General features: G+C 50.4%; 5 protein-coding genes across 5 annotated transcripts; 1 reads left to right on the plus strand and 4 right to left on the minus strand.

Moving 5' to 3' along the window:
* Positions 1-700: 700 nt before the first annotated feature.
* AO090012000934 (tRNA(Thr) (cytosine(32)-N(3))-methyltransferase) lies at positions 701-1,810 on the minus strand (the record flags this gene model as incomplete). The annotated part of the gene is made up of 1 exon (XM_001727822.1): positions 701-1,810. The coding sequence occupies one exon, from the start codon at positions 1,808-1,810 to the stop codon at positions 701-703; it is 1,110 nt and encodes a 369-aa protein (XP_001727874.1).
* An 880-nt stretch (positions 1,811-2,690) lies between these two features.
* Positions 2,691-3,116, plus strand: AO090012000935 (uncharacterized protein; the record flags this gene model as incomplete). Its single annotated transcript, XM_001727823.3, has 1 exon — positions 2,691-3,116. The coding sequence occupies one exon, from the start codon at positions 2,691-2,693 to the stop codon at positions 3,114-3,116; it is 426 nt and encodes a 141-aa protein (XP_001727875.3).
* A 424-nt stretch (positions 3,117-3,540) lies between these two features.
* AO090012000936 (uncharacterized protein) lies at positions 3,541-4,362 on the minus strand (the record flags this gene model as incomplete). Its single annotated transcript, XM_001727824.3, has 1 exon — positions 3,541-4,362. One exon carries the CDS (start codon positions 4,360-4,362, stop codon positions 3,541-3,543), a length of 822 nt encoding a protein of 273 aa, XP_001727876.3.
* Positions 4,363-6,070: 1,708 nt separating this feature from the next.
* AO090012000937 (NudC domain-containing protein) lies at positions 6,071-6,796 on the minus strand (the record flags this gene model as incomplete). The annotated part of the gene is made up of 3 exons (XM_001727825.3): positions 6,071-6,102; positions 6,162-6,483; positions 6,548-6,796. The coding sequence occupies 3 exons, from the start codon at positions 6,794-6,796 to the stop codon at positions 6,071-6,073; spliced, it is 603 nt and encodes a 200-aa protein (XP_001727877.1).
* A 3,906-nt stretch (positions 6,797-10,702) lies between these two features.
* AO090012000938 (2-(3-amino-3-carboxypropyl)histidine synthase subunit 1/2) lies at positions 10,703-12,424 on the minus strand (the record flags this gene model as incomplete). The annotated part of the gene is made up of 1 exon (XM_023236695.1): positions 10,703-12,424. The coding sequence occupies one exon, from the start codon at positions 12,422-12,424 to the stop codon at positions 10,703-10,705; it is 1,722 nt and encodes a 573-aa protein (XP_023091597.1).
* Positions 12,425-12,509: the final 85 nt, after the last annotated feature.

Here is a 12,509-nt window from a genome sequence, read left to right on the forward strand (position 1 = left end):
GACCTCTTGCATTCTTTCTTCCATATAGAAGGGGGCAAGGCATATGAAGGAGGTGAAGAATTGTTGGCAGCTTTACTCAGAATCTCCTTGGGGGTCATCCTGGTAGGCCAGATAGAGGGCCGGAGTGTAAAGAAATGGCACAGTAACACAGAACACAGCGAATCAACTTCGATCACGTTCGCAATAACGGGATTGTGCTCAGTAAGTTCCCTTCGAGTAGCTGAGTTATCCGGACTAAGCCCTGTTTATGTGCTGGACTACACTAGTTCTTAGGCTTATATCGACTCTACATATTTGTTCAGTTGGCATAATCTAGACAAAGTCATTCAGATTCTAGCAATTTATCGTACTGGTATCCTGAAATCTATAGATACATGCATAAACCATCATAACATCGTGAAGTAATCTATGGGCGGAGCCCTTCTAGCAAAACATGCCATCTATGGTGATGCGTAGTGTTAAGCCAGCCGTAGGGTCGAGGGTCCCCGGAAGACTAGAAGGATTGCGTGCAGAGTCATGTAATATCTTCTCATGACACGTTGTGCATGCTGATAGGCCCTTCAAAACCGGTACTCGTGGAGGGTTTCTAAGCCAGCCGGCCCTGAATTGAGTTGCCTGGACTAGCAGCGTCAAATCTGAGGTGAATGCAAGGCCGCATTGCATTAAGCTGTATGCTTAAGTATTTTTTAGTAAATCCCGATCACGACTCGCTCTTTTCACCGTTCTCCGCAACAGCCTTCTCACGCTTTTCGAAGTGGCCCTGGATCCAGCAACGGTACATCTTCAGTTTCTTCTGGCGATTGACCACCAAACGCCGGTCATATGCCAAGGCGTGTATTTCAAAGACACCGTCATTCTTGCCGAGAACGGGCTTTTCACCTTCTGACTTCGCCGGGAGACCCTTCTCGGGGGTCCACCGACCCCACATTTCTTCCAACTCATCTCTATCAAAGAAGAACACACGAGTGCCGTCTCCACGGATGTAGAAGTTCTCATCCAAATACCGACCCTTCTTGAATCGAACCTGAGCCAAGTCTCCCCGCCCGTAGTCACGGAACAAGACCTTGCCGCCGGGCTTGAGGACCCGATAGATATTGCGAAGGGCTTTTTCCCACTGGTTGGGGTTGAGAGCGGAGAAAATGAAGATCAATACCACAACGTCCACTGATCCCTCCGTCAGTCCTGGAGGAAGGGAGTCATTGTTCTCATCGGGTTCGGTAGCGACGTCCCAAACGTCGGCAGTGATGTGCTTTGGGTCGTAGTGCTCGCTCTCCCGTATAACCTTGACGGCGTATTTCGAAAAGTCGCACGCATGGACCATAAGTTCTTCGTTCGCATTGTTTCTGAGCAACGGGAATGCCGTGTTTCCTGCGCCTGCGCCCACCTCCAGAACAACCTTCTTTCCTGCATCGGCGCGGGTGACCTCTTCTAAGATGGGAAATTCCTGCTGCAGCCATTTGCGATCCTTGAAGAAATTGGCCGTATTATTCTTGTAAAACAGGTTCCACCATTTGGCGGGGTCTGCGTTGAAACGGAACTTGTCGAAGTCCGATGCGGGCGACTCGCGCTGTTTGGCGTATTGGACTTCCGCGAAGGCTAAGAATTCGTCGTCCGGTTCGACATGATCCCAGGCATTGAACTCGAAGACGTCGTCGCCTTGTTCCAAGTAGCGAGAGCCGAATTGAAAGGGATCACTGCGTTTGAGATTGTTGGAGGGATCGTGCGAACGATGCGGGGCAATCATAGGAGGTTGAACCTCTTGGGTGACTTTTATAATGTCATCATAGGAGTGAGCGTTTTCTCGAGCCATCTTCCTAGAAGCTGAAAAGATCGTTATGTGGCTCAACGAGGGGATATCAAGTAGACCGCAATGAATGGAGGGGAAAGAAATCTTGTTGCGGAGAAAAAGAAAAAAGATCTGGTGGGGAAGAAAAAAAAAGATACCCGTTCCTGCCTCAGGCGTCCATCGTATCAGTGGATCCCCGAAACGCTATCTTCAACGCAGCCAATCAAAAATGTGGATGCCTGAGAGGATCGGCGACGAGCCTGAGCTCTTCATGCCTCAGGCACTAACCAATACGAATGTCCCCCATTCTGATTCCACTTCCCCATTCGAATGTCACTTTTGCTTTCTCCTCACTTCCTCTCATTCCTGCATACTGTGTCCTTGTCTGGCCATTTCGCTCCCACCAGTGCATAAATTGACATTATCTCCCCACGGGAACACACTGCGGGTGTCGACCGTCATGCTGGACATGCACTGAGCACAATTCATCTTTGCTCCACTCTTATCAGGGCGACCGCATTGACCATCTGTACATCGTATACAGATCCCGCATTAGTCATAAAGACCTATTTCTCGATTTATTTCCTCTCGTCGGAGTCATTAGGAATTATCCTTCATATCATCAAATCCCAGACCATTTTTTCGAAATATCCCCCGAGTCAACATGTCTATTTTCAACATACTGTGCGGTTGCGTGACCCGCAGTTCCCCACTGTCATCTCAACCGCCGGCTCAGCCTCGTCATCAATCACCCCAAAACAGAGACAATGGCACTACCACTCATAACAACGCCAGCGATAGTCCCCCAGGGATAGATGATGAAGATGGCTACAGCCCTGTCGTCCCATTACCAAGATATACCCCGCGACCCGTGAGCATTCAGGAAAAAACCCTAGAAGCACACATGCGGGATCCACCAGTCTCATCCTCTGACTACGCCAGCAACTCTACATACTTCCAAGATGAGAAGGACCGTCTCGCCTTTGAGACGACCTCTAACCGGAATCACAATCCCGAAGACCTGACTTCGGAGGTCTCGTCCGCTATCTCTTTCCCTAGTAGTTACGGGAATACCTCTACGGCAACGAGGGACACTCCGCCGCCGCCGTATTCGTCTCGCGGCGTCTCTCCTGCGCCGTCGAGGTCTATGTCGATATCCTCGTCTGGGTATCCGCTGCCACCACAGCAGGTAGCTATGATGCAAATTGCGCAGCCGCGACCTGTATTCCAAAGAGCGGACAATTTGGTCCGGAATGTCTTGTCGCGACGAAGTTTCGATGAACAGCATGAGCCTGGGAGGCTGCGGAGGTTCTCTTGGGAGAGCCAATAGTTGGTCCGCATAGTTTTGTCATTTGATTGATCGGGACATCGCTTGGGGGGCTTTGCCTTGTCTCTTTCCTCTTACCACTTCCTCCTCTGTTCACACAGCCTCTCCCCCCACTGTCTTTTTCCTTTCTCTCTTTCCTTTATTTTCTTGATACTATTTTTTGGCCACTGGAGCACTGCATATTTATATGAGTAATGATGGACGTTAGGAGGACTTACTATCTATGCATGGATATGGGTAATCGGCGTTATGGGTACTATTGTTCGACTCGATCTGCGTCATATACTGAGACTACACAGGACATAATACATATACATATATACTTGTTCAAGCCTAGCAATTTTTGGATGTGAAATAAGACACTTTAAACGCTCGAGTAAACAAACCAACGCATGAAGCACCTACCAGCCCAGTCATAACAAGCAAGTTACAACACCACCAAATCATATTGCCTCTCTATCCGCTCCTGTACATGCTTAAGTAAATACCCACAAGCCTGCGCCGGAAACTCCAGCAAGCTAAGAATGCGCGGATCGTCGCTCTCCTCCAGGTACATGCAGATCGCTACGCACTCGGACTTGGCTCGCGTTTCCATCCACCAGACATCGAGATTTACAATAAGGGCCAGCCACCAGCTGAGGATAATCAGCGCAGGCGGGTCCTTCTTCAATAACTGGTCGTAGTAGTCCGGTAGTAGCCGGCCCATGTAATTCGTATAGTGGGTGAAGGTCTTCAGACTTCGTTCGAGGGAGAGCAATGGGGTTAGCATTCGCAGAGGCCAGTGGTAGGGATTTGTTTCCTCGGTCGTGCTATCGTCTATGCCGCAGATGTCGGCGAGTTCCGGGTGTAAATCGACACGGCCGGGACGATGGTCGTCGTAGAGGGGGTTGCCTTCGCGAGATCGCTTGAAGACGTCCCACCACATGCTTTGGGTCATCCAGGGGACTGTTAGCTGGAGGAGATAGCGCAGACCGCTTTGGAGCATCAGCCAGTTGAGGGATTCGGGGTCGTCGGAGAAGACGAAGGAGCTGCGGGGGTTGTATTCTTCCAGGCTGAATGAGTGGATGGTCATTAGGAGACAGGCGGAGTAGAGGGGGTCCATGTTGTGTGGGCCGACGGCGGTGGATATCTCCTCGGAGTACTGCTTGATGGCTTTTTGCCAGTGGTATGCCTCGACCATTGTGTATGTGTTGTCTTCTGGGTAGATGCGACGGAGATGGGATGTTGCTGCGCCGATGATGGCGTGCATGAGGAATGGTGACTAGGATCCGGTTAGCCTGTTGGTGGTCTGCTGAATGGGGATATGGCAGGAATCCTAACATCAAACGCCAGCTGTATCATTTTCCCCCTCATCATGTTCTGACTGCGCTCGGAGCTGACAGTAGGGATCGTAGCTTCATGGAAATGGTGTAGTGCTCGCATAGTAGAAGACAGACGACCATTTTTAGGTTTCATCAGTAACAGCTCATCTAGCTTGGCCGAGACAGCAAGCAGCGACATTTTATATGCCGCTGATTCCTGCTCGGTCAAGTTAGGGAATCTGTTGATAAAGTATGATATAACACCCTTGCTGCGCGCAGAGTTAACCTGACCAGCGTCATAACTGCAGTCAACCCCATGCTTTTGGCATCGCAGACAGTGGGGTTTAGTTTCGTCACACTAGGATCCTTCAGCCCTGCATTCCTTCAAATACAAGGAGTTTGTATGAAGTGGCGAGTACCTTAACTCTGCGTTGCTTGCATTTCACACATCCAGCGCGCGACTTCCGATGCGCTCGACGGGCATGATAGATCTTCTCGGTGCCGCCTTCTGCGCCCGACGATTGGTACAAAGGCACACGAAATAGGCTCCTGCGGCCCTGTAATGTGTCTGGGAGTGTTGCGGGGTGGGACTGGCCATTCCCAGTTTGCAGAGCTTCATCTGCAACAGCTGGCATCGCTTTTATACCCGATTTCCAGTCAACACCTTTATAGTATATATGTGCGAAAAAGTAGAAGTCGAATATTGAGACTTGTTCCTCCTTTTCTCATCATAGACGGAACGTTTGGGTGGATGTGAGAGGAATACGAGGACTCAGCCTCATCGTAAGTGTCCCTACATCATGGAACATTATTGAAGCTTTCCAGGTCCTCATTGGCGTGAGACACACCGCCTTGAGCCACAAAAGAAGATGATGTTCCTTATAATCGTTGGGTCTCCGTCTGATATGGCAGATCTGGGGCATCCATCCGGACGGGTATTGTGGATCCTGAAATTGACCAACTGAAAGGATGATCAACCGACAGTGATGGAATTTGACCATCCCCGAAAAGTTTCAATGACTTGAACTATTGTAGATTCGAGTCGAACGTCTTGAACCATGTTCGACGCTATTACTCAAGTAAAATGCTCTTTTGAATCGCAAATTGTTCCTCGTGTAGGCATCAACTTGTCTCAGGGTCTTGGCGAACAGACCATTGCAAGCATCGGAAATGCATCATGTTGAGGATGAGAAGCCACGAAAGGATGATATGGTGTATATGTGCTCTGTAGAAATGTCAACTTGGGAAAGTCGCTGCTAGTTGCATTTCCTCTGATGGCACGGCAGTTGGGACTATATATGATAGTCTTCGCATGGACGTGTCACATATTGGCCTATTTCTGTGAATACGAGCGTATTTAGAACGCTTCATGAGGCGAAGGGTTACAGAGGAGGTCTCCGACCATAATAATGCCTTTGAAACGATGCACAACTGCCACGAAGTATAGCACAAGGATTGCAAGTATACACGCCGCTAGTCTTAATCGGGTAGCTCTCGTATTCGGCCTCCAGGAGCAACCATCTGGATGTATCCTCGGAGTGTTTACTTATTTACATAGCTCATGCGCATTGAACGAATCAGAATATTGAATACTTGTGTCCTTTTGGAAAAGACTAATGCTCATTACTTCATACACATCTAGGAATGTCCCATCAACTAGCCGATCTGCGCATTGGAGAAGTCCATTTCTGTACCAGAATGTCAGTAAACCTTACGGGGGACTAGGCAAGATGGTGTCCAAGCATACCCGGATGTTCCGCCTGGAACTTCTTCAGAAGATCCATCTTGCGCTGCTCATCGCTGCTCACGCCACCAATTTCCTTCTGGCGCTGATCGTACATCATCTTCTCAACCATAGCCCTGGTCTCACCGTCCAGATCACTCAACTTCGATGACTCGGGCGTAATCTTACTGACATCGATCTTGGGCGCAGAAGTCACCACATGTGGCCACCACTCGACCTTATTCACCTTGTCCAGATGAACGGCCACCTCCTTTCCGGGCGGTTGCGATGTCGTCTCCAGCGTCCATGAGCACTCGTCAAGTATAACCGGGTGAGGAAGATCTCCCTGTGAAACTCTTAGCTTATCCCCTTTCACTGCCCAACTGTATCACCAGAAGAGCGTGGCCTACCTCGATAATAGGCTCCTGCCCCTTAACCGCCACCTTGATCTTAGTCTTAGTCAAAACCACATCCAGATCCTTTCCTCTAAGATTTCCCGGCACAGGAATCGTCACGTCCACGTCTTTGATTGTCTGCGTCCACTTGTATGGCAGCTTCGCTTGCTCGGCGTCTTCCTTGGCCTTGCGCTCCTTTTCCTCACGCTCGCGGTCGGCCAGTTCGGCGGGGTTCGGATCGCGCTCAGCCTCAGCAGAAGACATGGCTGGGATTGGGATTGATGCGCTTGCTCGAAAGTTTTGCGGTAAGTTAGCTGATGCTGATGCTTCTTAGTACTTGGCTTGTTGCGGAGTGGGATGGTGGGGTAATGAACTGAAGTGGATTGCGGAAAGAATAGATGGACGCTTGGAATACCTTGACGGGGTAATAAAAGGTTTTAGATTAGTGAGTCTTCCTTGAACCAGCTAGAGGATGTGAAGGGATAGGAAAGAGACTCTGGCCGTAGTGTTGTTGTAATTGTTTTGGACTTTTGTTCTCTCCGTTGGCGGGGCCCTTCCGCATGGAGCTGGAGCTTACTAGCCTCTTTCGGGCTGCTTCTCTATTCGATTGGATTAGTGTGGATGTTGGAATGCTGTCACTCCGTAACTTATGAATATTGCACATGTTTTTATTAATTCAATAAATTTAATCATATCATGTAATTCGACTGGGTTGGCTTGCCTATAGCAGCAAGCGTCCCAGTCTTCATAGGGTATTCGTGGTTAATCTGATATGCATTATGTGAACAAATGGTAAGAAGAGAAAGCATTATCATATATGTGCGTGAAACAAGAAGATAAAGTGGCATGATAGTAAGAAGAATCGAGACTCGCATCATCACTCGACATCTCCCCTTGCAGGTCAGGGCAGTCGACACACCCGGCGGACCACTCACTTAACCTCGGAGGAGAGAGAATGCAAGGTAGCAACGATTGTGAATAGCCTCATGCAGTCGGCTCTGTACTTACTCTATGCTATCGACCACATCCTCCTCCGCGATAGGTCCCATCCAGGGTGAGCCGTCGAAGATGCGAACATGATGTGGAGATTGAGCATTTTGGTGGACATCTTCCACTTGCTCAACAGATATGCACGGCTCCTCGACAGAGTTGAAGAACTGTCCCGCAAATTCCGCAACTTCGTTTGCCATCTTAGTCTCCAAGATCCCCTCCAGCATCTGCATATCTTCTTTCCACCTTTGTTCTCTCCGTGCCTTTTCCTCTTGCAGCCGACGGCAGGTTCCGTCCCGCTCTCGGAGCTTGAGGCAGTTAGGACACAAATAGTTTACCTCGCAGTATGAACAGTTACATGGAGGATTTGCCTCAACGCAGTCCTGGCATACGTGCACCGAGCAGCTCGAGCACTCACGTAGGACACTACCACATCTCTGTCGTTGATCACCGACAGCTCGATACTGCGGGCAGAAGAATGATTGGCAACCCTGCCACTTGGCCGCATCTGACTGTGATTCACAGCCAACGGATGAACGTGATGAAGAGCGGGACCGGTTCGAGTTCGAAACGGAGACACTCCTGAGTCGGCGGTGCACAAGAGAAATGGGCCCTGGCGGGTCGTCGGCGCCCTGCAAAGTGTAGCTACCAACATCCGGGACACCATCTGCAGGATTATCCTCGGTGAAGCTGCTTGCAATAGAGTCAACAGCCCGGTGCGTCCTATACGGCAATGCAAACTCGGTTGAGGAGCTCATGTATGGAACATGCGACGAAGCATAAGCACTGGTGGTTTGCTGAGAGCTTGATCCGGGCCGATTTTGGATAGCCATCTTTTCTAGAGTAAGGTCGCGGTATCCACAAATGCGTAAGCGAAGACCGCGTAGGTCATGTTCAATGCATAACGGCTTCGAGCAGCTCTTACAATGTACCTTCCACTGGGGAGTGTCATAACACTCCTGGCATAGATTTCGAGGACAGGCCGTGGGTTCTCGGTCTGGAGGCCCCAGCAACCATTTCATCATAGCTATATGTCCTGTTTCGAGTGTGTAGTCGGGTTTCCGTGGATCACCGTAGGCATACTTGGGGAAAGTCTTACTCCACTCTTGCGCCGAGTATTCTAGGTCTTCCCAGCCCTGGCCACGGGGAAGAGGCGCCGCTCGCACCTGGTCTACATCCCGGTTAGGAGTCCCGATGCTGATACCGCCCCCACCGGAGAATATTGGCTCTGTACAACACCAGTGAAATTTCAGGACAGGATGAGGAGCTGTAGCATTATGATTCAAGGTATCGCTTTCAGAAGTATTTGCTAGGGGGTCCAGCATGAGGCAGGGGGAAGTGGTAGCCCCCGGCGCCCACCAGAAAGGTTGCTTTGACTCCCCCGAGAGCGAGGAGGGCCGTCGAGGACGAACGTAGGGTCGATCGTAAGCACAACTTGCACAGAGCGTCTTACGACATCCAACACAGTGCATTAGAACACTACACTGTTCGCATCTCTCCGGAATCTCCTCGTCGCAGCTGTCGCAGCGAATATTTTCCACGAATCGCTTATGGCTCCAACGTGAATGGGCCGGTGACATTTTGCCCTCCCCAAGGTCCCTGCTTTCCCCTGTCCCCAGGGCTTCACCATAGCAGCCGGTCTCCTCGTGTTCCCACAGCTTACCGTCTCTTTTCGGTGGACGGCTGCTGTGGTCTACCGGGCCAATCCAGTTCTTCGACCGCCATAACCGATCGAAAACCACCCAAACCTCCGCAGAGCCTTGCGGTACTCTCATGGAAACGTAGCCTCTCCTCCTATAACATCTCCCGGCGGGAGTCGAACACCACGCGGTATCGGTCCAGATCCCCAGTTTATGGCAGAGATTGACTAATTCATGGGTCGGTTCCGAGTCTGAATCCTTCCGAGTTAAGGAAGAGGAAAGGTAGGGTCTTCTTCGGTGATGTCGGCATCGATAAGTATATAGGCTTTTCAGCGCAAGACGCTTGGTAGATGAAGAGCTACCAATGCTTTTTTCCATATCCACATCATATTGAAGCCCAAACATTATCAGATACGGAATGATATGGTATTTCAGGGAGACATTTTTACATCCCCGGACGGAAAGATGCTCTAGTGTTTCACGCCGTGAATACAAGACAGTCGATATGAGAATCTGCCCAGACACCGCCGTATTATCCAGCTCTAGACTCCTCAAACACGGGCTGAACGGAACCACCACATTCATTAACAACTGATCAAGAGCATAAGGCCGAGATTGTCGGGGCACCACAACTGGCTCCAAAGTCCCTGGTATGACAACCCGGAGGGGGGAAGAGGTGCCTGAAGGGAAGAAAAGACGAAACGACAAGTGCTTCCATGCTGTGGGATAGGATCTAAGGAAGGACCGGAGGTAGCGGGAAGTGTGATAAAGTTTCAAAATGGAGTCTGTCGGGAGTTGAAGTAGCAGGGATTCGAGGAGAGGAGCATGAGTTGTAACGACTCGTTCGAAGGTAGAGAGAGAGCGTTGGACGGGGATGAGCGACTGTTCCAGGGCCGAGTCAACCAGCACCTGCTGGTTCTGACCGGTACTATCGGCCATGCTTTCAGGTGCCTGGTTCTCCTATGGACTGGCGGTCAGAACGTGGGCGAGAGATGTAGCAGCGTGGTTTATTGCCTTTGTGTTATCGTCTGTCGGTCACGCTATTGGTGTTGCTGCCGCTGAAGGTCAGAGTGACGCGAGGTCGCGAACACAGCGGAGATTGCGGAAGATGCAGCGCATCATAAGGAGAAAAGAAGGAGGGCGACACAGCGCAAGGAGGGTGGTATAGGATCAGGAGTTGGACATCATGCGAGGCCATGAAAGGGAGAATAAGATACGATAATACTGGCTGATGGGTGGCTTTGACAACTCACAACTGGGACAAAAACCAACGGCCTTACGGCCGGCAAACTGCCCGCTTGCATCATGTGATAGGTCAACTCAAAAAAGACTCTTCTCATTTTTGCGACCTTCCCTATTCGAGCAGTTAAGATACTTCAATTATTTAATAAATAACAAAAGAGGTCCTGAAGACAGGGTTGAATACTATTTGGTCGATCTATGGAGGAGCAACCCTTTTTCTTTCCATTTTCAGGTGTTGACCTTCAATAACATAGGGTATATAATATAGTTTCATCAATCCAATGGATCCCCGGGAAGTTTAGTGTCGGTCTATTGAGTCGCCCACTGTATATCCCCTTGCAATACCCTTGCGCCCTTCCACCACCAGCGTATCATCTGTGGCGTCCTCTTCATACTGAATATTGAAGTCACTTCCTAACCCCTTCCACGTCCGTTGCGATCGAAGAAACTCTGCCCCTGGGGAGAAGGTCCCGCCGATCATAGCCAAATCCCCTTTGGCCCGTTTAGCTAGCGCTCGAGCAGCAGACGGTCCGTTAGCTGCTGATGCTGCATCCTCCGCTGAAGCTGAAACGCGGGGTGCGGGATTCCGCATCGGCCTCGAGTGCGAGACATATCGACCGGTGCGCAAATCGAACTCAGGTGGTGCAGATTCGGATTCCGACATATCCTCCTCCTCGTCGGCGGTCGCACCACTCGACAATGGAGTCTCATCCTCGTCCATATCCTTGGCTTCCTGGTTAGGTTGATTAAGCACGCTCTGGAAGTCACTCTGCCAGGCTCCGGTCCAGATACGCTCGGCATCCCCCTTGAGAGCAAGCTCCAGCTCAAATGGGGTGATCACCGGCTTCCAAAAATCTTTGCTGTCAACTAGGGAACTCTCCCAGCAACCGATAACTACCCAACCATCGATCTCACTGAAATTAGCCACCTTGGCTGCGTTCAACTTCCCCACCACAAACATATAGCTTTTCTTGCCAGCTTCCGCGATTTTTTGCTTCACGTGTTCTACGATGTGTAGATAGTTCTTCACACTGAGCGTATTGACTAAAATTCCGAAGATTGGCGCAGTGCTGAGACGGGTCAAAGTGGCGTATCGACGCCGCAAAGCGATCGCAGTCGATGCAGGCAAAGGCTTGACGTTTTCATTGTCGGGGTCATCTGTGGGATATATGTGGATTGAAGCTACGCGAGACGCCAGCGTCATGAGGAGAGCCGTGGGAGGGTCTGAAATATGGAAAAGCTGCCAGTCCGATAATGAATCAGGAGTCTCGCGAACCGAGTCTGGCACTGTTCGATTGGGGATCGCAGATGACGGGTTGTGGACCAAATCAGTGGCAAACAAGTCGGTGTAACCTTCATTCACAAGTCGCGAGTACACTGCAGGTATATGGTCGGTGTATGTCACATCAGCTGCGAGGATGACCTTTGTGGTAGGATCAGGGTAGGTCTCTTTGAAAGCGCGAACGACGGGGTCGATGGGAAGAGGTTTATGTGTGAAAACGTAGATCACCGGTAGCCTAGACGTTGGAGATAGGCATGAACGGCCATAGTGCACGACGACGTCTGCATTGACGTGCTCCGCGGCCACCTCGTCAACGCAGCAAGTCCCGTAGGACGTATCGGCTAAGATATACAATTTTGGTGATGTCTCCGTAGTATCCGCCATATTGAGCTGAGAAACCGAATGGGCTAGGCCATCTGAGTTTGCAGTATCACTGGCTCCGTCTTTCTGCGTCTGAGAAACACTGCTGTCTGTAACGTTGCGTTTGTTCAAACCGCGACTAAGCAATTGAAACACCCGTGGTGCGTCCGGGAGCATATCATCGGGAAACTGAAGAGCAATTCGCTTGTAACGGGCATCTCGGATCTCCTTCAACGTGCGATCAATATCGTAAGTGATTGATAGTTCCTCGTCCGACAACGCACGTGGTGCCTCTTGTGTAGTAACGGGTTCTGTGGCCTCGAGAATACGATCATCGGGGGTTGACAGCACGGGGGCTGCTGCCATTTCGGTGGTCATCTCGAGAAATTGATGATAACAGTTGTATAACTGATAGTAGGAGAAAACCGTGCTGAATTGGAGCGATCGTGGAGATCGGCGGGGT

The sequence above is a fragment of the Aspergillus oryzae genome, chromosome 4 (genome assembly GCF_000184455.2).
Source record: "Aspergillus oryzae RIB40 DNA, chromosome 4".
Taxonomy (NCBI): domain Eukaryota; kingdom Fungi; phylum Ascomycota; class Eurotiomycetes; order Eurotiales; family Aspergillaceae; genus Aspergillus; species Aspergillus oryzae.